General features: G+C 41.2%; 1 protein-coding gene across 1 annotated transcript; it reads left to right on the forward strand.

Annotated features, from left to right (window-relative positions):
* The first annotated feature begins 22,906 nt into the window (after positions 1-22,906).
* LOC146582750 (uncharacterized) lies at positions 22,907-24,255 on the forward strand. Its single transcript, XM_085279356.1, has 3 exons — positions 22,907-23,088; positions 23,187-23,469; positions 23,602-24,255. Exons 1-3 carry the CDS (start codon positions 22,907-22,909, stop codon positions 24,253-24,255), a joined length of 1,119 nt encoding a protein of 372 aa, XP_085135482.1.
* Positions 24,256-25,033: the final 778 nt, after the last annotated feature.

Raw genomic sequence — 25,033 nt, forward strand, 5'->3', positions numbered from 1 at the left:
GCAATTATTGTTTTTTAATGTCACAATTCCAACCCTGCTCCTTTATCCGGGCTTGGATCAGCAAAAGTGACCCGAAATTGGCATTCTGGTGGAGTTACTTTGTGTGTGTGAGTGTGTGTGTGTTTATATAAATTGTTTTAAACCTTGTGATCCACAAAACAACATAACAGTAAAAGAAGAACTGATTGCGTTACAGTCAGTGTGGGAGCAGCGGCTTCGCTCATGCGTGATTCATTTGCAGTTCGGACGCATAGTTGAACATCTCCTGCCCTGTTAGCAGCTGGGGGAGGACTATCCTCTGCCTGTGAGTGCTTTGGCACGGGCGAGGTGCCCACCGCAGCACCGCTGCTTGTTAACAGTAAGAGCGATACGCGCTTTCACGTCAAAAGGCACACTGATGCATTGCCTGTGGGAATGCTCAGAAATCCAAAAGTTTTGGAAAGAAGTTTTAGATGTAATTGCGCATATTACAAGTGTCAAGCTGAATCTATGTCCTAAACTATGCATCCTAGGAATTTTCCCCGCTGAAATCCAGCTGAGCAAAGTTAACCAAAAAACCACAATCTTCTATATAGCATAGCCAAATCATGGAGATCCATTAGTAGACCACACTTGAGAACTTGGTTGTCGACACTGTCAAAATCCCTCGCTTTGGAGAAACTTACGTCTATGATAAAGGGTAAACATGCTTCCTTTAAAAAAAAATGTGGGGAAATTTTTTGTTATTTTTGGAAAGTGAGGAGATGATCGATAGTGAACAGAAGTGACTATATCCATTTAACCTGTATGGGAAAAGTAGTGTTGTAGCTGTTAAAGAGAACATGGGGGGCCTGCAAGTGCTGGACTGTTCAATAGAAGGACAGGAGAAGAGATGTGAAATTAAATGGACTGGAACTGAAGAGGACACAGCTTATCGTTGCAACCGTTCGGTCGGATGATTTTACTTATCTAAAAGTCCGTCTTAATTTTTTTTTCTCCCATGTCCCCTGCGGGGCTCCGTATGAATTTGATGTGGCATGAAAGAGGCATAAAAACCATGAGAGCCCTTTACAGAGATGATGTCTTTCTTAGTTTCTCAGAGCTATACTCAAAATTTAGCCTACCTTTCTTCTCACTTGTTTCTCTGTTTGCAAATTAGACACTGTGTCTCATCACTGTTTCCAAATTTCCCAATTCTCCTTGCTGACACAACGGTTGTTGGGCCTAATCAAAAATCAAATTTTGGAGTGATTTCTTTTCTGTACTTTCAGGAGGTTTTGGAATTCAGATCCGAGAAGACCCTCTAATTGCCATATTTGGAGTTCCAGGGACCCGTCTTAATATAACTCCCCAGGTATCGGTGCGTTGGTGGTTCTTTGTATCTGGGGGTGGGCGTCCGGGTACACACCGGCTCACTCCTTGGCGGCCGCTTATTGGGGCTCGCTCGGGCCACTTCGGAGGTGGGGTGCCCCCGGCCTCTCGGCCTGGGGCTCGGTCACTCAGGCACAGCTGGCTGCCGGCGGAGCTCACGGGCGCGTCACTGCAACTCCCCCTGGCTTCTGCTCCGCGGCTGCTGAATGAGCCCTCATCTGGGACTCTCCTTAGCTCTTACTGGGACAGTGGCGCGGCTGCCCCTCTGTGGGTCTTCCTTGGTCTCTTGTGTTCTGGGGGCCTCTGGATGTCTGGAGTTTTGATCTCCTCCATACCTGCTTGATACCATAGAGGACAGGGCTGTGGCTCCCCACACTCTCTAGCAGATCATTACATGGAGAAACCTTTGGAATGCAAGCATGCTGATCCACACAGGTATGCACACAGGTGTACACATGGGTATTCACAGATGCGGACTACAGCTTTCTTGGCTGCTGCCTCAAAGCACACTGTGCGCTGTCTATCTTGCGTGCTGCACAATATCGTTTATTATTTAGTAACTATTGATATCTATGACTAGCTAGTTTATTGTGATGGTGCTTTATTTTTTTTATTATTATGTTGCTCTTTGTTGTTTGCTGTCTCCCCTGTTTTTTTTGTTTTTCTTTCTCTCCATACAGGTGACCCAGGAGTTTTGTTTTTTTTTTTTTTTTTTTTAGAAAAGGAAGAAAAAAAAAAAGCGAAAAAAAAAAAAAATATATATATAACTCCCCAGCAAACTGAGATCTTGGCTTTTTGTTCTCTTCTTGCTAGACGCTGTATTTTACTTCTGCATTGCAATTGTTTTTTTTTTTTGTTTTTTTTTTTGCCTGTCCCGTTTGGCTCTTTTGCCATCAGAATCGTTGTCTAAAGGCAAAGAAAGATGCCCAACGGATTTACTTTACCAAATTGACCATCCCAGCCTTGCCATAATGGTCCATTTGATTCACCTTTTATTGTTTATTTTATTTTCACTTACTGAATACGGGACAGACTTGACTGGGGGAAAGAAGGGGAGAAAGAAAGAGGGAAAGAGAAACAGCTGAGAAGAGGGACGGGGGAGAAGGGCAAAAGACAAAAACCAACAGAACGGGCAGAGAAAAAAAAGAAGAAAAAAAATGCATATATCAATCACCTGGGTCACCTGCTGAGAAAGAAAAAAGAAAACAAGCAGAAGAGAACAAGAGTAATAGAATAAACAACATCACAATGATATATGGGAATATGACAGTAAATACTAAATATTAAACATTATTGTGCAGCACATAAGATCAACAGAACACAGTGTGCTTTGAGGTAGGAGCCAAAAAGGGTGTAGTTTGTGGGTGTGATCACCCGTGTGTACACCTGTGAGCATGGACGCGCTTGTTTTTTGTTTTTTAAAAGGTTCCTTCATGTAATGATCTGCTAGAGGGTGTGGGGGGGCCACAGCCCCGTCCTCCAGGGCATGAAGCAGGTATGGAGGAGATCAAAACTCCAGACATCCAGAGGCCCCCAGAATACAAGAGACCAAGGGAGACCAACAGAGGGGCAGCCGCGCCACTGTCCCAGAAAGAGCTGAGGAGAGTCCCAGATGAGGGCTCACTCAGCAGCCGCGGAGCAGAAGCCAGGGGGAGTTGCAGTGACGCGCCCGTGAGCTCCGCCGGCAGCCAGCCGTGCCTGAGTGACCGAGCCCCAGGCCGAGAGGCCGGGGGCACCCCACCTCCGAAGTGGCCCGAGCAAGCCCCAGGCTCCAGGCCCCGATAAGCAATTGCATTGCAATTGCTTAATACTGTCCGGACATTCTTGAGGGTGGAGAAGATCTCACTCACAGTGAAAGTTAGTTCTGCAAAATTTATCCACAAGTGGAGACCCTTTGTGGAATATCTCAAATCTTTTCCTTAGTATTTAGAACAATTCAACTTACCCACCTGCGACTAGATTGAAAAGAATTTGAAATTTACTCTTTTGTAAGGTAGGCATAGGATTTAAGCCCCCCCCCTTCTATTCTTTTATTTTATTTTTTATTTTTTTAATTTATTTATTAATTTTAATTTTATTTTGTTTTTTATTCATTTTTATTTATTTATTTAACATTTTTTCTAGTTTACTCACGTTTTCTTCTTCTTTTTTTCCTCAATTTTCTGTTCTTATGTTGGTATGATGTTTTTTGTATTTTAATTTGTTTTTTGTTTAACAAGAAAAAGTTAAAATGATTGGGAAAGAAATGTTTGAGAAAATATGTAAGATGCATACAATACAATGTATATAAGTTTGTATAATCTCTTGATAAGCAAATAAAAATAAAAATAAAGAAATCTCAGGGATTACGTGTGTAGTTAAACTAATTTTCATTCACAGAAAAAGCCATTTGACTCGGTCCGCCCACTTAAGATCAAAGCTGTGTGTGGCTCATGATGTGAAATGAGTTTGATCTCCCTGGTCTACAGAAACTGCTTACCTCTGCATTGTTTGAACTTCGTGGTTTGGGTGCTGACTTCACCAGACTCTGTTATTAGACAAATAAATATAATCTTCAAAGCTTTTTTTGTAGTTGCTGTGTCAGTTTATCTATGTGGTTACGCCCAGTTTGCAAACAGAGGACCAGAACAAGCTGAATGATATAGATTATCTGCCGGTTTGTTAGCTGAGGGGGGGTGTAGAGGCAGTTTCAGCTCATTAAGGAAAATGTTTCGGAGAACATGAGAATAAAGCAGATCGCAGGTTAAATATTGGAGGAAGAGCCTGGGTGTTTATTCCTGGTAGGTGTTTGAGATCTCATTGTCTGCTGTTTAGTACGTTTTACAGGAGATTTCCATCTCATGCATCCGTTCTCTGACTTGTATCCCCATGTGATGTCTGTGTTGTGTGTGTACGGTCGGGCGGGTTCATTCCACTGCAGGACAACCTGCCACTGCATGTAGCGAATAAAATTTGAACTTGAACTCATTCTTTACAGTTACTTTTGCCTGCAGGTTATTTTAACGTGTGTTTACACCACCTCTGGTCCTGCCTCATTCCCTTTAGTGTGTTTAGGTGTTCGTTCTCTTGGCAGCGCTCCATTATTTACAGCAGCCGAAAATGTGACACAGATTTCCAGGACACGGTGTTCTGGGAGAATTGAACCCCTATGCTTGTGCGCCTGCGTGGGTGAAGCGCCAACCCAAACAAATGCGTGGAAGGGAGGATTACTGGGACTGGACACCTGTTGTTGGACAAGTTCAGACACAGTGTCAGAAAAGCAGTGCCGAAAAATTACAGACGGTGAGATGCTACATCTGCAGAGAATGCTTTAAGAAAGTGTAACTCCGGAGAGGGCAGTTAGTGTGAAAACTGACGTTGCAGATAATTAAACACAGATATCAGAGCTCAGCCTGCAGCATCAGCCTTGTTGCACTTTGTCATTAGTCTTTGTAGAGTAAAGCCTTCTTTAGGGCACGTTTTACTGAGCTGCTGTGATCTATCAGGAAGTGTCATACCTTTCCAGCTCAGCATATCATTGCATGTGTCGTGAAATAAAAATAAACTGAAGCTGACACATAACTGCACGCAGCGCAAAGAAACAGTGCAGAATTTCTTTTGAACTGTGCTTTAATTAGAGGACAGGACACACCTGATGTGAGGGGCCCACATTTACTCTGTTAGATATTTATACCTGTAGTATCCAGTTCGCTAATAATGGTTAACCACTCCACCTATCAGGACAGTCAGTAACACACCACTCATTAATTATCATGAGTTATTAATAATTTCTGTCTCCCTCCCCTCACCCCCAACAACCCCCTGGTTCTGCCAGGACTTTCTTCCTGTTAGAAGAAAGTTTTTCCCTCCCACTGTTACCAACCGCTTGCTCAAAGGTTGTTGGGATTTTCTCTGTATTTTTAGGGTCTTTACCAGTGTTGGGTAAGTTACTTTAAAAAAGTAATTAATTACTAATTACTTAGTCAATATTGTATTTAAAATACTTATCTAATTACTGTGTCAGAAAAGTAACTTAATTACTAAATAAGTAATTTAACTAAATACTTCTTAAAATCCCTATAAACCTTGAGTGGGCAAACAATAGAAATTAAACTCTTTAGATAATAATTTTTTTTTTTTTTAAAGCTGACTCCTCAGAGTTATAGTAAACCAGAGTAGGTGGGTGTGGAGGCGCAGAGTTGGAAGTGGGCTAAAGGTGACGAGGTTTTTCCAGTCAGGACATCTCAGCTCTGATCTCCCTGACTGACGATCGCAGACATGTCAAAACATGTCATTTTAGTCCAAGACATTTAATGTTCTTCGTTTTTCTTCCACCTTATTTATTCCTGCCCTTTATGTTGCACTATTGAACGATTTAATTATTTATAATTTTATAATTATTATATAATTATAATTAATTATGTAAAGTTCATTATTTTGGAGCTAATATCCGGAGGGGAAAAAACTGACTTTATCTGCCCAGTTCCCAAAAATGACTGGCTCTGTTTTTTTCAGACACATGATTCTGAGGCAAGCTGGGCAGAAACAGCCTAAAAGAAACAAAAATAATGAAAATACCATAAACTTTATAAGGAAAAACACCCCCAAACCTTAAGGTATCCTACTGATTTCTATACTGTTTCATTTCCTGGTTTTTTTTTTAAATGTCTCCTAATAAAAGAGTAAATATTCCTACTGTCCCACTGAGTGGAAAATGGCTGCTGATGGCTTGTTATTGCTGGAGCTTTCAGACTTTTTCTCAATTTCTTTCGCCAGCTGAGTGTGTGGACTGTCCAGGGACCTTCATGTGCGGCTCATTTATCCATGGCAGCTCATTTCCTGAGTTTACATTCAAGACACAGAGGCAGTGTCGGTCTCAGCTGGAGAGGCCCCCCGACAGCAACTAGATTAATGACAAGGTTCGATTGCAGACTGATGTTTATACTGAGAGCTCAATTTACAAAGTATGCTTCCCAATGAGTTTGAGTGTTTTTAATTTGTGCATAAAAAAGAAAAAATGCTATTACAGCATTTCTCGGTTTTTAATGCAGAAAGTGACCAATGAGAAGAAAGCATGCTTTTGTTGCAGCCTATAGATAATCTTAACCTTTGAATTTAGGTATTTTCAGTCCTGTTGGTGCAGGTGCATAAAATCAAGCAGCTAGCCACGGAGTCTGCTTTTACAAACATTTGTGAAAGAATGGGTTGTTCTAATGAGCTCGTTGAATTTGACTGAAATGTAAAATCGAATTTTTTGTTTCCTAGATCATCCACAATCAGCTGTCATTGGTATTATTGCAAAGTGGAAGCGTTTAGGAACCACGGCAAACTTAAACCATGCAAAGTTACAGAGTGGGGTTGCCGAGTTTGTAAAAGTCGCCAACGCTCTGCTGACTCAATAACTGCAGAGATCCAAACCTCCCCTGGCATTACAACAACTGTGGCTGAGCAGCTTCAGTGGGTGTGGAGAGTAGGTGGCCCAGTACTTTTGTCCATAATGTGTAAGTTTTCTGACTATTCTAGGTCATTGTGTGGAGAAAAACTACAGGTCAAAACTCACTATCATCCATTTCATAGGGCTCTAGTCCAGGCTGCAGGAGAATAATAATCTCAGTACAGATGCTCACACCTCCCTCCACCTATTCACTACCTACAACACTTCTCATGCGTTCCCAAACCACGCCCTGGTTCTGCCTGTGGTCTTTTCCCAGTTGGGCATGCCCAAAGCACCTCACCAAAGAGGGATCAGGGAGGCAAACCATCCCCAGAGCAGCAGCTCGTATGGGACCAACTTGTGAGTACCCACCACCTTCATGAGCAGCTGCAGGGGTTTGATGCTTTGTGGATTGCAGACTGGGTGCCAATCAATTCCCTGTTTTGTATTTTCACTGTTAAGCAAAAGTTTTATAGCATGATTCAAACATTTACTTTGTTCTCCATGATAATTATGTTATGTATGATTTTAAAAGTTTGGCAAGTCATTTACAAAACATTTCTGACCATCTTTGTATTAACGTTCAGTATATATTCAGTAGAATATAGTGGTACACAAGTAAACTGTGTGCACAGAGTGTTACATGGACATTCTAATGGAAGTATCGAAAAAAAGAGTGTTCTGCTTATCACCACAGTCTGAACACAAATGGGACGGGAAGCAAAATGTTTTGTTTAGCTGAGAAATTTCAGATTTTTATTCACCAAGGAAAAAAAAAGTTTAATAATGTAAATTTAAATGTTAGAGTAAAAACAGCCACACATGCAGAGTTTTAGTTTCAAGATCCATAGAATTTAAAAAGTGTAAAATTGTATCAAACTCATTCTCGTTATTTACTGGAGACACTTAAATGTTCATATATCAGCTTTTTACCTGTAAATGTGACTTTCATGTTTTCAAGCTTCAGTTCAAGGACCTTCGCTGATTTTGTTGAATAACATCATTAAAAATTCACGCTAAATGTTCCGAGCTGCGTATGATAGATCACGAGTTATCACGAGGACTCGCACTATAGACCTCTTATGGGGTGTAATCCTGATCATAATGTGCTAATTGTTCTCAAATGTTCAGCTGAAGGAGGAGGAGGAGGAGGAGGAGGAAGTGAGCAGGACTCTGGAACTGACCCAAAAACACATCACAATGCAGTTTAAACACATTACTAAAACATTTAGGGGAAAATAATCTTTAAGCCTTTTATGGTCAGCCTGCAGGAGGTCTACCTCAGATGACTTTCAGATGAAGCAAAAGAAAGAACAATGAATCCCCACAAAAGAGAAAAGTTATTTGTCTCTGGACTTATCCTGCCTCGTCTTCTTATAAATAAAGGTTTATATTTACAAAAACACACACTGCATACGGTAAGGCACGCCTCTGTCAGTGTGCCCCAGGGCAGCTGTGGCTTCCGACCGGTGGCACTGACGTCACATCTTATGAAGACTCTAGAGCGGCTCTTCCTCAACCTCCTCCGACCACAGGTACAACATGCCCAGGACCCACTACAGTTTGCATACAAGGCGGGTGTCGGAGTGGAGGATGCCATCCTGTACCTCCTACACAGAGCCCACTCACACCTGGATGGGGGAAAAGGCACGGTCAGGATCCTGTTTCTTGACTTTTCCAGTGCCTTTAATACCATCCGGCCCTGTATGCTTCAGGAAAAACTGAACAGGATGGAGGTGGACCCCTGCCTGGTGGCTTGGATCTCCGACTACCTCACTGACAGACCACAGTACGTCAGGCTGAAGGACATCACGTCTGACACAGTGGTCAGCAGCACAGGAGCACCACAGGGAACTGTGCTGTCCCCTCTTCTCTTCACCCTGTACACCTCTGACTTCTGCTACAACTCTGAATTATGCCATATTCAGAAGTTTGCAGATGACACGGCCATCATGGGGTGTATCTGGGATGATCAGGAAGAGGAGTACAGAAGTCTGGTGAGGAACTTTGTCGCATGGAGTCACACAAACCACCTGCAACTCAACACCTCAAAGACCAAGGAACTGGTTGTGGACTTCGGGAGGTCTAGAGCAGGTCCACTGCCGGTTCAGATAGAGGGGGAGGAGGTGGAGGTGGTCAACAAGTACAAGTACCTCGGGCTGTGGGTGGACAATAAACTGGACTGGTCATGCAACACAGAGCACCTGTGTAAAAAAGCCCAAAGCCGACTGTACTTCCTCAGGAGGCTGAGGTCTTTTAACATCTGCAGGAAGCTCCTGAGGATGTTTTACCAGTCGGTGGTTGCTGGAGTACTTTTCTATGCTGTGGTGTGCTGGGGGAGCAGCACAGCAAAGAAGGACTCATGCAGGCTGGAGAAACTGATCAGGAGGGCTAGCTCTGTGGTCGGCATGAAGCTGGACACTCTGGTGACAGTGGCAGAGAAAAGGACATTAAAGAAACTGATGGACATTATGGACAATGCTGGGCATCCTCTGCACACGGCCATAAACAACCAGAAGAGTCTGTTCAGTGACAGGTTGCTTCTCCCCAAGACAAGAACTAACAGACTTAAAAACTCCTTTGTCCCACACGCCATCAGACTGTTTAACTCCTCTCTGGAGGGGAGAGGGAGGGGAAACAGGAGGACAAAGGAGGGGGGAACAACTAAGCTGTAGTGCCTCTTCACCTCACTGTACAATACCTTGTGCAATACTTTTTGTAAATAGTCAACAGTGCAATAGACTCAATACTTGAAATGTGCAATTCACTTGTATTTTTATTTTTATTCCTATTTATTCTATTTATCCCCTTCGTATATTTTATTTATATTGTCTCTGTATTTATATATATGTGTGTGTGTGTATTATATATATATATATATATATATATATATATATATATATATATATATAATATTCTGTAACTCTGTAACTTCTGTCGGTGCTGTGCTTTTTTGGAAATCGAATTTCCCAGAGGAACCCACCCGAGGGATTAATAAAGTTCTATCTAATCTAATCTAATGTAGCTTGCTATCGCCAGTGTGTGAATGTGTGTGTGTGAATGGGTGAATGACTGAATGTAGTGTGAAGCGCTTTGGGGTCCTTAATGACTAGAAAAGCGCTATACAAATGCAGGCCATTTACCATTTATACATCTACATATATCTTGTTGCAATCATGTGTCCTGGTTAAAGATGTTTTAATTCACTTTTGTCTAAGCAGCATTTTTTTCACTGGTGAAGTTCTGTTTTCTTGTAAGTTTAAAGCTTATAATTGCTACTAAAATCGCCTGTTTTACAGGATAACAGGGGCCTGCACAAAAGGACAGCATAAGAAATTAGGATTTTTTTCATCTGTTAGTCATTCCAAGTTACTTTAATGGAGTTCAAGAATAGAAGCTGGAAATGAACATAATAATCCCTCTTTAAAACGGTCCCTCCAGACAGAAAAGTCTGCTGTTTTTCTCAGAGGATTTGCTGGTTGTTCTTTGATAAAGCCTTTGCTTAAACATTGCACAACAAAAAATGCTGTAATGTGCTGGAAAAAATTAGGGATCTATTTCTGGATTTTAGGATCAGATGCTATCTTTTGTACATTTAACAACATACCATTGCTAACACAGACTGTTTTTAATGCAAAGCTATTTTCATCACGAACCCTGTTTTGTTTGTCTAGGTGTGTATTATCTAAATCGTTCTGCTTCAGTTCTTGAGGTCTGTGGGGTTCTTGTCTTTAATGCTGGCATGTGGTTTCGTGTTAGAGGAGGTTGAGTCAGTTCACATAGGACCTTAACATAAATCGTCAATCTGCCAGAAAAGTCAGAGTCAGGGTTAAAGATACCTCGGTCTGATTAGCACGGAAACAGCTAAAAAAACAGAGATATGATGATGGGATTCTGTCATGATAGTCACGTGAACTTTGGCCTATAATTTTGCATTTTAGTTTCATCTTATCTTGCTCATCAAAGATTCACTACTTTGAAAAGAAAATAAAGGAATGAGAGGACTGTGCAGTGGAAACTTGTCAGCCTGTCTGAAATTTTGGCTGCAGGAATGTTTTTTTTTTTCTAGAAGTACTTTGTAAACCTCGATGAACCATTTAGACACAGCAATGAATGAACCTGTGTTAATAAAGAACGCATGATGATTTCTAACAAAACTCGTCACTGGTGTAGAACAGCTTGTCTAACTGCAGCAGGGAATAATGTTTTCATCGGGGGCTGTCGTTACCTCAGGGTCAAAGGCCGTTTCATAAACAAAAGAAGACCAAGCTTGCCCTGAAAACCAAAACAACAGCAGAGATAAGAAGACAGGTTTCTATTTTCAGCTGCACTCCAGATAATTCACCAAGATTCCCGGCAGCACATCAGATCAATCCACGGCTCACAGGGAAGATGAGTGGCAGGAGTACAGGCGGATCTCTCTGCTCATGAGGGTAAAAGAAAAACATTTAAATTGGGTTGATTGAAATCTTCAGAGTGCATTCAGAGTTACTCACTCTACTGAGATGCTTGAGTAAATAGATGAGATTTCAAACATGTCAGGAAATTCCAGGAAGGTAATGGGTAGTAGACTTCAAGGCTAGGAACCTCACTGTCACTTCGAATCTTGGTCAGCCTGGGTAGGTAGTAGCTGGAAATTTCTACATTAGAGCCGTTATGGAGGCAGCATATTTACGAATCCTAGGTTGGGTACCTGACTGGGTGCAGATTAAAAAATCCCTGAGAGATAATTGGAAACAACCTTCCCTTGTGAGCACTCCTGTGTTGGAGTACAATAATTTCTGTTTATCGGTTGTCATGGTACATCTTAACTGACTGCAAAACAAGCTGTACAAGTTTTTATCACGGACTGAGGCTAAATGTGGATAAGAGACTGTTTCATAACCAAAAAGAAGCCAAAACTTGTCCTGAAAATGCATGAGGCATATAAGATGTGAAGATAAGTTTCTATTTTCACCTGCACTGCAGATAAAAGTCCCAGGTGCATATCTGTGGACAGGTGATTGACAGGAGAACAGACAGATTTTTCTGTTACGGAAGATAAAGAAAAAACATCTGTACTTCGGTTGGTTCAGAGATTTTTCAAATCGGCTGTGACTTTTGATGCTTACATAAATAAATAAATAAATAAATAAATAAATAGAGACTGAGGTTGGGAACTTCCAGTTATGTAGGAATTATTGTGTCTGTCTCTGATTACGTAAGATCTTGACCTTACTCTGCATGTGTCCTAAAATGACCTGGTGCCTTTTACTTTAAAAGTTGTTCAAAATAATTTAAACAGCTGCAGTTACCTGGTGACTCTTGGTTTGGAACCAGGTAAAGGTACTATGTTGATGATTTGGAAGACACCACTACTGGAAGTCCCAAATAAGCAGCATGTGTCAGATTTCTATAGTGGAACACCTTTGTTGTGTAAGAAATTGGGAATCCTCAGGTAGATAGTAGGTGGAGGACTTGTAGGTTAATAACTTCTAGGTTGGGTACCAGGCCGGGGACCACATGTAGGTAGTAGATTTGACATTTTTAGGTTGGGTAACAGTGGGGAACCTCTCATAGGTAGTATGTTTGAGACTTATAGATTGAGTACCAGGTTAGGGACCGGGAGATACCTAAGTTAAGCTGGAAGTTTCTTAATTGGTGTCTTGCAGGACAGAGACCACCAGGTATATTGTAAATTGAGCACATGTAGGTACCAGATTTGATTTTGATTTTACCAGTCAAGTGGAAGCCTGTTGTTTTCTGTTTATGGTTTTAGACAAATGTTATGCCAACGCTGATTATACAAATTAACGTTTTGGTCATCTGTACGCAGTATGTTATCATAAATTCTGCTACAGTGACGTCAAGCGGGGATCACTGAACCACAAGTGGGAACCAGTTAGACAGTCCTTGTAAAACCATGCATCTTTGTTAAGGCAACATTGTGAATCTGGTGCTTGCAACATTGTTTTCTAACCTCCCACCCAGCATGTGTTTTTGGAAAGGACTGCAGTTCATTGTTGTTCAGTTCACTTTTAACACAGTGGACTGTTTTATGCATGTTATGTGATTCTATGTCAGAACTGACCAAATATCAACCTAAACTTGCTGTTTTTATCTGTTGCAAGAAAGATTTCTATCAGCAGTTGGGTCAGCAAGGTCCCTGGAGACAAGCCTATTCCTGTAAAGAAACTCAAAGAGCAATGGGTTTAAAACACATCTGAACAACCTGATTATGTATCACTCAGGAATTGTGAAAACAGCTTCATGTAATTTGTTCTCCAACCACATCTGAAGGATACATTTTAAAGATTTTCAGAGCAGCCACACAAAAAAACAGCAATTGAGAGAGAGGTGGAGAATCATATTAATGTGGTTTACAGCACACATTTTCAGACTGTGTCTCAGTTCATCTTAGTTCTTCACAAGAAAAATGACTGGAATAGTTGTGGTAAGTATGAAAAAAGAGAAGTTAACTCACTGTGTGAGGTGACTGTGATTGATGTGTATATCTTTGGGAACAGTGTCAGATGCATTATGATCTGATCCACTTTTAAAAGTTCAGCAATATGATCATTTTTTAATACACAACAGAGAAAAGAGCTCTTTTTGATGACATCAGGCTTCATATAGATGTGTGTGAGACATGAGATATACAGCATATTGTCTACTAATCAGCATGTTGCCGGTTCAAACCCCAGCTGCTCCAATCTTCATGTAACCTTGGGCATAATACTGAACCCCAAGTTACCCTTGCAATCGTTGGAGTGTGAGTGTGTGCATGAATTTGTAATGCTAAAAAAGTGCTGGTATGAATGTGCTTGTAATTAGACGAATGAGGTGTAAAATAAAAAGGTTCAGTTAGAGTACAAAAGCACTACATAAGCACCAGAGCATGAAATCCTGGCAGCTGCACAACCTGGAGCAACTTAGGCCACAGAGACCTAGACCCCCCAAAGAAAAATGTGCATTCCCCAACCAGTTAGCTAAAGGTTGCTGGTTGTTGCTGGGTGTGGATGCAAATGCAGCAAAAACATCATTGTAACTGCTTTGGTTACTCACAGATTGCAGCAGTCAACTATAGTTTGCGTGGAAGATGCTATTTTAACACTTATTAACAAGCTACCAAGCGCTAGTAAAACACAAAACTTGAAGTGCAGCTAATAATAGAACAAAGGAATGTTCACCTTCAGAGTAAAAGCTGTGCTTTGCTGCTAACACATTTCAAAAAATGCCATTTTTACTTTGAAGGTTGAAACCCTTTGGTAAGTCGGTAAGCTTGCACGAAACCTGGTGTAGTTGATGAGTGTTTGCAAGTCGGCATCTTCCATACAAACTACAGGCGAGCAGAGCAAGCAGCCAAAGTTGTCACGAGGAGGTTTTTGTTGAAGCACTGTTTGTCTATTTGTGACCAGCTTCACCAAGCAACAGCCAGAAACCTCCTGCAACCATTTCCCAACCAGCTGGGGAGAGCTGATATTTTCCAGGTGGCCACCAACGACACCGCAGAGTTGTATTTCTTTGATATTAATGCATGTTTTGTTGAGGTGGATGACATGGCTTTACAGTTATGAAGTGGATGAAGGAGTTGCTGTACCTTAAAAGAAGACAGACCTACTATTTCATATGTCATAACACCACTTGTCTGAGTAACTGTACAAAATCTAATTATTTTAAACTGTCTTATAGAGATGGAGAAAGTACTCAGATTTAGTAAATGTACTTATAAATTAATCTAAAATGCTCAATTACAAGGAGTCTACTCAGGTATAACTTGCAATAAGCTGCAAAATGTTGTAGTCATTAAATTTGACTGTTTTGATCTTAAATGATTGATTCTGTATGACACAGGATTAATAGTAAAGCCTCAGTGTGTGAGTGGACACTGGGTTTGGCTTATCTGTGCACGCTCTAATTGTGTGAATGTTGCATTGTTATATTTTGTTATAAACTAGTTTCACACAAACAATAAAAGCTACTTTCCGCTGTTCCCTCGTCGCCACGCTGGGTGGCCAAACATATTTGATTTGGTAGATTTTATCTAGGATGCTTTCCCTGATGAAAACCCAAGGGACTTCCATCTCCTCGGAGGAGTGACTCAAGGATCTTTGGTTTGTTAGGCAGATGCATAAGCCACTACACTTTGGAGCCACACCAACAATAACAAGTCAATAACTAATCTGCAGCATTGTTCAGCATCAGAGATCAAAATGCTTCAGCATAAGAACATGAAACTACGTGCTGCTACAGGTGTCTAAGCAAGGCTTTGTGAATGTGATCATATCTGGACACAAACTAGGACATGCGTTGTAGCACTGAGCAGCGCATGTGAACTAATCAGGGCTCAGACTTTGGAGTGAAACTGCAGACAAAGGTGACCAGAAGTTAGCCTAATCTGCTTTCACATCAGACCAACAGAGACATCGCAGTGAAACAGAAGTGCTCTGTCAGAGACCCTCTGTCCCTGCCTCAGCCGATGCCTGATGAATTTCTAAGTGAAAAAAAGAAGACAACAGCTCCACTGAGGAATGGAGGTTTCTGTTTTCTCATGCCTGGGGGATCTTCCCCTGAAGTGCAGCATTTGCTTTTGCTTAGTGTTCCTCTTCACGTTACACATCGAACAAAAGAAAACAAACTGCTTGTTTTCACTCTTCAGTTGTTGTCAGGCAGGAGACGTGGGTTTTTTGTCACGCTGAATAAAGAGGAATGTTGTACAGTTTTTTACATGACTCGCCCAGCACTGTTTGCTACGGTTTATTCTTACATTTACTTACACTTGAAATGTGTCATAGTACTTGATACACAGCCAGTGATGATGGGTACATAGAAACAAAATATAAACACACAAAACCTGATTCTTAGGCTGGTCACACCTTCAGTCACCTGTCTGGACAAGTGGCGGATGTGTTGCTGCAGCTTTCACCTGTGCTGTGGTCATTGGTTGTGACTGATGTAGACCCAGCATGTCTCAGGCATGTTCAACAAGACGCATATTGGTAATAAATGCTGGCCAGGGAATGCTGAAGGCCTGCGCTACTCTGGCACTGTGTGCGTGGGCATTGCCCTGCTTAAACAGCTGCAGGGTGGGGTGTTTTTGCAAGAATAGCATAATTACAGGTCAGATCACCTCATTTTAGCACCTCTGTCTGAGAGGTTACATCCTGAGGCATGAGAACAATGTAAACTGAACCAGTTCTGAGCTATACAAATGAGTTCATTTATGTTCAGTGAAGAAATTACAAATCCAGTCAGAACCGAAAACCACCTGAGTATGTTTGGGTTTTCTAAGAGTTAAATGATGGACTGAGATTAAAGATTAAAAATTTATTTTATGACTTACAACCTGCATATCTGTTTTAATAAACGACACTTAATACTGAGCAATCATTTCTATTATTTTTTACATTTTAATAAAAAATGTTGTTATCCTTCTGACATACACTTCTGCCATCTGAGGTGATCTGTCCAGTACGAGGTTTTGCTTTAACCGCATTTTTCAGAACTAGAAGATGTTGCATTTAAAATGAAGTCCAATTCCAGCTTTTTTGGATTACAGTTTTATGTCAAGGACCTGGGTCTGGGGGACCCAGGGTTCATGAGCACTCTGTGGACTTGTTTATTTTGGATGGCCGTATGTGTGTATTGTGCTGCTGTCCCTTGTTTCCCTTTGTTCTGGAATGTGTGTGTCACGGCTTGCGAGGCAGGCCGTGTGGAGGTAAAGCGAGGACCCAAGTGCAGGCAGGTCGGTATAAGGAGGGAGTTTATTTAAGGTGGAGATGGCGAGGACAGGAACTAAGAAATAACTAAACTGGGAAAACCTAAATACATGAAAGTGAAACCAAAACTCACAGAGTGACATGCAAAGGAACACAGGAAGGACCACGGAGGAAACACAGGGCGAGTTGGGGAAGACATCACAGAAGAACCAGCAACCAGCAAGAGAAAACACAGGGCTTATATATTCACAGGGGCAATAAGGGAACGGGAGACAGGGGGGAAACACAGCTGGGAGAAATCAGAACTGACGAGAAAGGAAGCAAAGCAGAATACACTTACATGAGACACAGACCTTCAAAGTAAAAGAGGAAGTACACAGAGACGGCTTGGAGGGAGAACGAGAACATTTAGGAGCACATGACGGGATGAGGAAACACAGAACAGAAGAAACCGCGAAGTAACGCAGAGGAAATTAATGTATAAAGGAAAAGAAAATGGAGGATTAGGAGCGCCAGATCTTAGCGTTATTTTGATGATTCCTTTTCTAAAAAATGTATATAGCGCATTTGAGCGAAGCACCCACTGGATCCAAGGGAAGAAATCTTTGTGGAAAAAAATGAAAGGGAGAGCCCGAACGGGAGTGCCATACTTTAAACTTGTGTTTGGGGATCTTGTGGATCAGTGGAAATTGGATGGCTTAAATCTTTTACAATTAAACTCAAAACAAATATATAATAAAATCAATCTAAAAAAAATGAAGGTATGATACAATATAAGGCTGTGGAAAAAGAAGAAAATCAGAAAATAGTTAAAAACATATATGATAAAGTAATATCCGAGAACATGAGAGATACAGTGTGGCTTATCTCTGTCGGACGTCTCCCAGTAACAGCTGTAGTTCTGTGGAGTTGCTTCGTTACTACAAAGAAATGCCCCATGGAGAATTGTGATGAAGACGAAACTCTTGATCATCTATTGATATCATGTTACAGGACGGTTGAAATAAGGAGGATAGATAAAGTAGGTTTTAATATTGAAAATAATACAAAATCAGTAAGATACGGTTTGTTTAAAGAAAAGATGAGTGAAAATAAAAGGAGATTGTTTTGGTTGGTGATGTGCATTATAAATGTACACATATGGAAAACAAGGGCTAAAGGGGTTATAGAACAAAAAATGATAAGTAGTTTCGTAGTACGTAAAAACATTGTAACTGAGCTGAGAAGAAGGAAAACGAGAGATATGAAACTAGGTAACAACTTGCCGTGGGAGCTTTTATTATTGTAAAATGTAAAACAAGATGTGAATAATTTGTGCATGGTGCTTGTATTATGTGTATTTGTAATTGTGTATTTTGATATTTAAATAAAGTAATTTTTTCAAAAAAAAAAGAAAAAGAAACACAGAACACAAGGAGTGGGAACAAAAACAATACTCACATCACGATGTCCACTTTGACACACAGAGGGAGACACAGGGGCTACACTGTAAATAAAGGCAATGCTTTTCCCCACATACCTTGACAGTTAAAAGCTGTTTTAAGCAAGCAAATATTCAATAAAGAGGTTAACATTAACCAAGCCATACCCCTAACCCTGAATGGATTAGGGGTATGGTCAGTCTGAGCCACAGTGTAAGAGAGGACTTTAAGCATAAACATGAGAACCACAAACTGAGTGCTGAAGTGGAAAAAACTGAGTGAATCCCATTGGCCAGTAACATACTTGTCCTCATATCCAAAGTTCAGCCACACTACTGCTGCGAACACTCAGTTAAACTGTAGGGGTCCAGTGTTTTTGCAGCAAAATTCAGTCAGTTTAATATTTCACAACAGCTTCATGGAAAGGAGAACAGCTGAAGCTCTGGAGAACAGTTTAATAGACATTAAGTAGACTTAACAGCTTCCAGCTGCTGGTCTCTGATCAGACACTTTGACGACAGCCACTGCATTTTTGAGAATCATCTCCAGTACACATATTAAAGGGACATAATTTGTGCCATAGACAACAGGATGTCCTAAGCCTGGACCTGCAGCATGTGATTAGATTCAAACAGTTGAGAGGATTTGTTTTCCATATGGGTGCAGCATGGAAAACTGTTGCAAATGAGGCTTCGTTAGACTTGAGCAAATCTCCGTTTTGTATACAGTTAGGTCCCTAAATATTTGGACAGAGAGTGACAACATTTTTCTAATTTAATTCTGTACATTACCACAATGGATTTTAAAAGTGGGCTGAGCAAAAAGATTGCATACAAATGTGGGAAACTAAACAGTTTTTTTGTTTTGTCTTGTTTTTTGGCTCATTGTCCATCTGTATTACAAAATGCCGTCCAGTCAATTTGACTGCATTTAGCTGGATTTGAGCAGACAGTGAGTCTCTGAACACCTCAGCTGACTCTGTCCTGTGCCAATAAACACTAGTGTCCTGGTGCCACTGGCAGCTATGCACGCCCAAGCCATCACACTGTCTCCGCCGTGTTTTAGAGATGATGCGGCGTGCTTGGATCATGAGCTGTTCCACGCCTTCTCCATACTTTTTTTTTGCTGTGGTTCTGGTAGAGGTTGATCTTGGTTTCATCTGTCCAAAGAATCGATATCCCTACCTCCAGGAGAGTGTTCTTCACTTGGTTGGCTGTTGTCAAGGGGTTTCTCTTCACCATGCAAATGTCATCATCATCCACCACCAGTGTTGGGGATGTTGCTGTCATTCGGTATTGCTGCGTCTATCACGCAGTGTTGGGGAATAATGGAATACATGTACCGCCGTTACGTATTTAAAATACAAAACATGAGTAACTGTATTCCGTTACAGTTACTATTTAAAAATGTGGTATTCAGAATACAGTTACTTTGTTGAAATAAAGGGATTACATGGTGGTGTTCTCCTGTTTCATAAGGCTATGCCCTCTCCACGCCGGTGGAAACCCAAACAAAAAACGCATTAAAAGCCTCTAATGCCTGTGTCTCAATCTCGCGGCACGTCACCTCTACTTGCATCGAGCATAATGACGTGAAGAAATATTTTTTTAAATTATTCACAAAATGATTTAATATGAAGGCAACAGGCTGAGTGTTACAGACATAGCCCTAAAGAATGTAGCCTCATGGGCAGTGTAGCCCAGCTGTAAGTAAGCTGTTAAGACTCGACTGTACACCGTGTTCGTGTTTTCTTCCGAAACAATACGTTTGGTTGGAGCAGCCTTTCAACGCCTCTCTCTGTCTCTCACTAGCAAAGTTGACCCAGATAACAAAGTAAAGCTAGTTTTCAGCTACGAGCCCGACACGAACCCGACGTATTAGCCAGAGGTCCCTTTACTACGGTTCGGAGCCGCGGACCTGTTTTATTTACGCGCGGAATAGTTTTCTATACGAGATCACTGCAAAAAGTGCAGCCTTACCTAATGTCCACCTACTGTTACTCATTTATATTAAGATTTATGGTATGGTATGGAGAGTAACCTTCAGTAAAAGTAATAAATCACACAGCAATAGTACATTCATGTAGCTGTAAAAAGCATGACAACATATTAAGTAATCCAAAGTATTCAAAATACGTTACTTTCATTGAGTAACATAATGGAATACGTTACAAAATACATTGTGGGGCATGTAATCTGTAATCTGTAGTGGGATACATTTTAAAAGTAACCTTCCCAACACTGTCCCCCACTGTTGTCTTCCGTGGACGGCTAGGTCTTTTTGCATTGCTGAGTTCACCTGTTTTTTCTTTTTCTTTTTCAGGATGTACCAAACTGTAGCTTTTTCCACTCGTAATAATCGTAGCAATTCCTCAAATGTCTATCCATCCATCCATTCGCTTCCGCTAATCCTTTTCAGGACCGCTGGAGCCTATCCCAGCTGTGATAGGGCGAAAGGTGGGGTACACCCTGGACAGGTCGCCAGTCTGTCGCAGGACTAACACACAGAGACAGACAACCATTCGCACTCGTATTCACTCCTGCATTCACACCTATGGGCAATTTGGATTGATCAATTAACCTATCCCCACTAACTGCATGTCTTTGGACTGTGGGAGGAAGCCAGAGAGCCCGGGGAGAACCCACGCAAACACGGGGAGAACATGCAAACTCCACACAGAAACACCCCTGCCAGATGGTGGAACTGGACTCAGGACCTTCTTGCTGTGCAGCAACAGTGCTAACCACCGTGCCACCGTGCTGCTTTTTCTCAAATGTTTTTTTTTCCGCAGCTTAAGAATAGTTTGTTTTACCTGCATGGAGAGCTCCCTTGATGGCATGTTGTCTCTTCACAGAAAAAACTTCCAAATGCAAGCACCACACCTCAAATCGGCAACTGTAAGCCTTTTTCTGCTTGATTGATAATGACATAGCGAAGGAATTGCCCACACCTGCCCCAGAAACACCCTTTGAGTCAATTGTCCAATTACTTTTGGTCCTTATAGAATGAATGTGGCACATGTTAAGGACCCTTCATCCAATTTGAATGTTGATACCCTCAAATGAAAGCTGAGAGTCTACATATTATGTCTATGTCTGTTATATAACTATAATTGGAATATGTTTCAGTAAAAAAAAAAAAAACTGTTGATTTGGTAGATTTGCTCCAAATGCATATTTGCCCCTAGCTTGGGGGGTTACTGCACTGAGCGCTCCAATTACCACTAAGATCACTGTTACCTTCACCCTCCACTCCCTCCACGTGATAGATGCAGCGATACCAAGTGACAGCAACATCAGGAAGAAGGAACACAAGAAGCTGGAGAAGTATCAAGGGCTCATAGGAGAGCTCGAGAAGATGTGGAGGGTAAAGGCAACAGTGGTCCCAGTGGTAATCGGAGTGCCGGGTGCCGTGACTTACAAGCTAGGCAAGTGGCTCCAGGATGTCCCAGGAACTACATCGGAGATCACAGGACCCTCAAGCTCCCAGGCCTCTGGTAGCTCTCGCCGGCAGGGGCGAGAGGGGATTTATATATATATATATATATAAATATATATATATATATATATATATATATATATATATATATATATATATATATCCATTACACAAAGATTCTGAGAAGTCCCCTTTAACCTGCTCCACAATGGGAGAAATATGGGCTTGTTAGCAGTTATGAAACAACCATCATATCATTGCACAATCCTGCTCTCATTACGTCTTCTGCCATCTGAGGTTACAGCTTTCTGCTGTTTGTTCAGAGAGATTCTTGAGTTTCACGCTGCATTAAGTCTGCACCAAGCAATCAGACCTGCAGAGGAGTGAGAGCCAAGCAGCCAGCCGGAGGACACGCATCTGTTAACACTCAGCACCGTGTGTGTGCACATGTTTTACTCCTGTTGTGGAAATCTGAATGTGATCACACCTTCACATTGTGCTGAGTCACCGCTCCATGGGGGACAAGAGACACAAACTTCCCATGATGTGAATCATAGGTGTCAAACTCTGGCCCACGGGCCAAATTTGGCCTGCAGTGTAATTACATTTGGCCCGCGAAGCCATTACTATTAGAGCTGGCCTACTGGTATTATACAGCTAATATATATCGTTTAGTATTAAGCCTTGCTTGTTCCATATTCAGTTTTTCAGCAAAATTTGTTTGAGTCAATAAGAAAAGATTGTTTCTTATATCTGGAGGAAGATTTTTTTCAATAATTATTAATGTTAGCCCGTTAGTTCCAGTTTTGAATTTTGGCCCACTGTGTATTTGAGTTTGACACCCCTGATGGAAATCATTAACATTTTTATTTCAGTCTGAGGACCATGTAATGTAGTGCAGAAAGGTGAAAAAGTATCTGTGTGTGTGTGTGTGGCCACTCAGATTCATGTGGCCTGTAAGTTTACATGTAGTTTTCTTGCTTGTTACAGTTTTTTTCAGTCGCTAACAAGCGTTTGTCCAAACAGTTGTCACATTTGCGAAAACCCTAAACACAATTAGCACAGCATCGGTCTGTTGTGGCCATACCATTCACACATTTCATGTCGTGTTCACCCAATATGCAGTCAGTGAACACATTTCCACAATGCTTACATTTTCTTAACAGACAAGCTATACCTCCCAACAAAATTATGGACTGTTTTTGTAGTATCTACGAATGTTAACACACAACATCCCACAATAGCAAAAACAATATTCCAAACCTTAGATACAGTATAAAAGCCTCTGCTTCTGCAATGATATCAGTACAAAAACAATATCAATATCAAAAATATATCTCAGCTGATAATAAACAAACAACTGAATAATTGAGACACAGCTTATTTATGTTGGGTAAATTGGGCCAACCACAGCTTCTTCCATTCTGGCTTAGACTCAGTGGGGTTTATAAGGCAAGACCTTGAGGAATGATGTTTTTGGAAACAAAAAAAAGACAAACACTGTAATGTCTGGTCGAGGAAGAGTAAGAGCAAGGGGCCCAGGGAGAAGAGCAGGCCCAAGGAGAGGGCAAGGTATAGGTGTAAGAATGCGTGGTGGTGGCATTCCAAGGGCTGCAAGAACAGTAGTCAGTGATGAAATTCGTGCCACTATCATTGACCATGTAATCAACCATGGTCTTTCACTAAGAGAGGCTGGTGAAAGAGTGCAGCCCAATTTGAGGCGGTCAACGGTTGCCTCCATTATACGCATCTTTCAACAAACCAACAGGTAAGTATTGCATTTTACATGGATTGTTTCTATTCTCACTTGACATGTCAATATGGTCATACAGTAATGCATATGTTGAATTTTTTGTCTTTCTAAAGAATGCAACGTCTTCCACCCTCTGGGGGAAGAGGAAAGCTCCTCAGTAATGATCAGGAGCTTGCCATTGTAGAAATGGTTACTGCAAATAATGCAATAAAACTGCGTGAAATTCAAACTAGAATTGTGGCGGACCATGAGATATTTGACAATATCGATAGAATCAGCCTCACAACCATTACGCGGACATTGTCCAAACACAGAGTGCGGATGAAGCAGCTCTACACTGTTCCCTTTGAGAGGAACAGTGAGAGGGTCAAGGAGCTACGACGACAATATGTCCAGGTATAGTGTATATTCAATCCAATGTCCAGTTCTATAAGCTTTGCACTTTGCAAGTAGGTAACCTACACAATACTAGGTTACAGTACAGTATGGTATACAGTAATAACATGACTTACATAAACTTTGTTTCAGAGAGTTATGGAATTGGAGGCCAACCAGGCCCCTCATGAATTCATATACATCGATGAGGCAGGATTCAATCTGGCCAAAAGGCGTAGACGTGGACGAAATGTAATTGGAAAAAGGGCCACAGTTGATGTGCCAGGACAGAGAGGGGCAAACATTACCATGTGTGCAGCAATTGCAAATGCAGGATTACTCCTTCACAGATGTCAGGTTGGACCCTATAATACAGAGCGCTTGCTTGCCTTTCTCAATGATCTCCACCAGCGCCTGGTTCCAGAGCAGGGTCAGGAGGGTGAAAACATGAGGACCTTTGTAATTACCTGGGACAATGTGGCTTTCCATCACTTGCAAGCAATAACAACATGGTTCGAAGTCCACCCAAGACTGGTAAGTCTCTTCCTTCCACCCTATTCACCTTTCCTCAACCCCATAGAGGAGTTCTTTTCTGCATGGAGGTGGAAGGTTTATGACCATCAGCCACATGACCAGATGTCCCTCCTTGAAGCCATGGATGCCGGCTCCAGGGACATCACAGTTGACGATTGCCAAGGGTGGATCCGACATACCAGGCGGTTTTATCCCAGGTGTATCGACTTGGATAACATCAGATGTGATGTTGATGAAAACATGTGTCCTAACCCTGAAGATCGCAGAGATTAGATGCAAATTTTTTGCCTTTTTTTAGCCCCCCCCCCCCCCCCCTTTTTTTTTTTTAATCTTGGCTTTTTGCTGTTGTTTTTTTGTTCAGAATGCTCTTGTGTGTTTCATGGATATTTTGTTCACTGTAAGCAATACTGTAAAACTTTCTCTGTCCTATCATACTGTGTTTCTACTGTACCTCCTGTAGTAAACAGTAAAGAAACAAAAACTTGTTTGCTTTTTACTGGAATGCTTTTGAATGTGAACATTACTGTACATGTGGACATACAGTTACCAACCAAGACATTTCTGGTGTCAAAATGGTGGATTGCATGTTTCGCATGCAAATACCTGTAAAACTGAAACATAAAAGTCTATGCAGTTTTTGTAATGTCAATAATAGCCAGTATTTTGAAACCTGGTGTACTTTGATTGACTGCATGTACCTTGTGGAGTGAAAACAAGTGTTATTCTTTGACAGACTAATTTCATTTTGAGTCAGATTTATAGTGTTTTTGTACAGTTAGTGTGTGCAGAGAAAGATGTGTTCTATTTTGAAATGAAGAGTTAGTATATATTTAACAAAATGTATTTTTGAGAAGGAAATTATCCATTTGGCCAATTGTGTTTTTGTAGGTGTGAGTCTGTGTTAAGAGTTTAGAAAAAGTATCTGAAGTATGGGTAGGCGCTTGTTAGCGATTGAAAAAAACTGTAACTTCACTTCTTGAAAAATCTCATTATCAACAACAACTGCCTGTGCAGCTGTGATCTTGTATGCATTGCACATTTACTTCAGGAT

This window comes from Mchenga conophoros, linkage group LG1 (assembly GCF_057382185.1).
Source record: "Mchenga conophoros isolate Kocher_MC1m ecotype Shallow Benthic linkage group LG1, M_conophoros_male_GT1.1, whole genome shotgun sequence".
NCBI classification, from domain to species: domain Eukaryota; kingdom Metazoa; phylum Chordata; class Actinopteri; order Cichliformes; family Cichlidae; genus Mchenga; species Mchenga conophoros.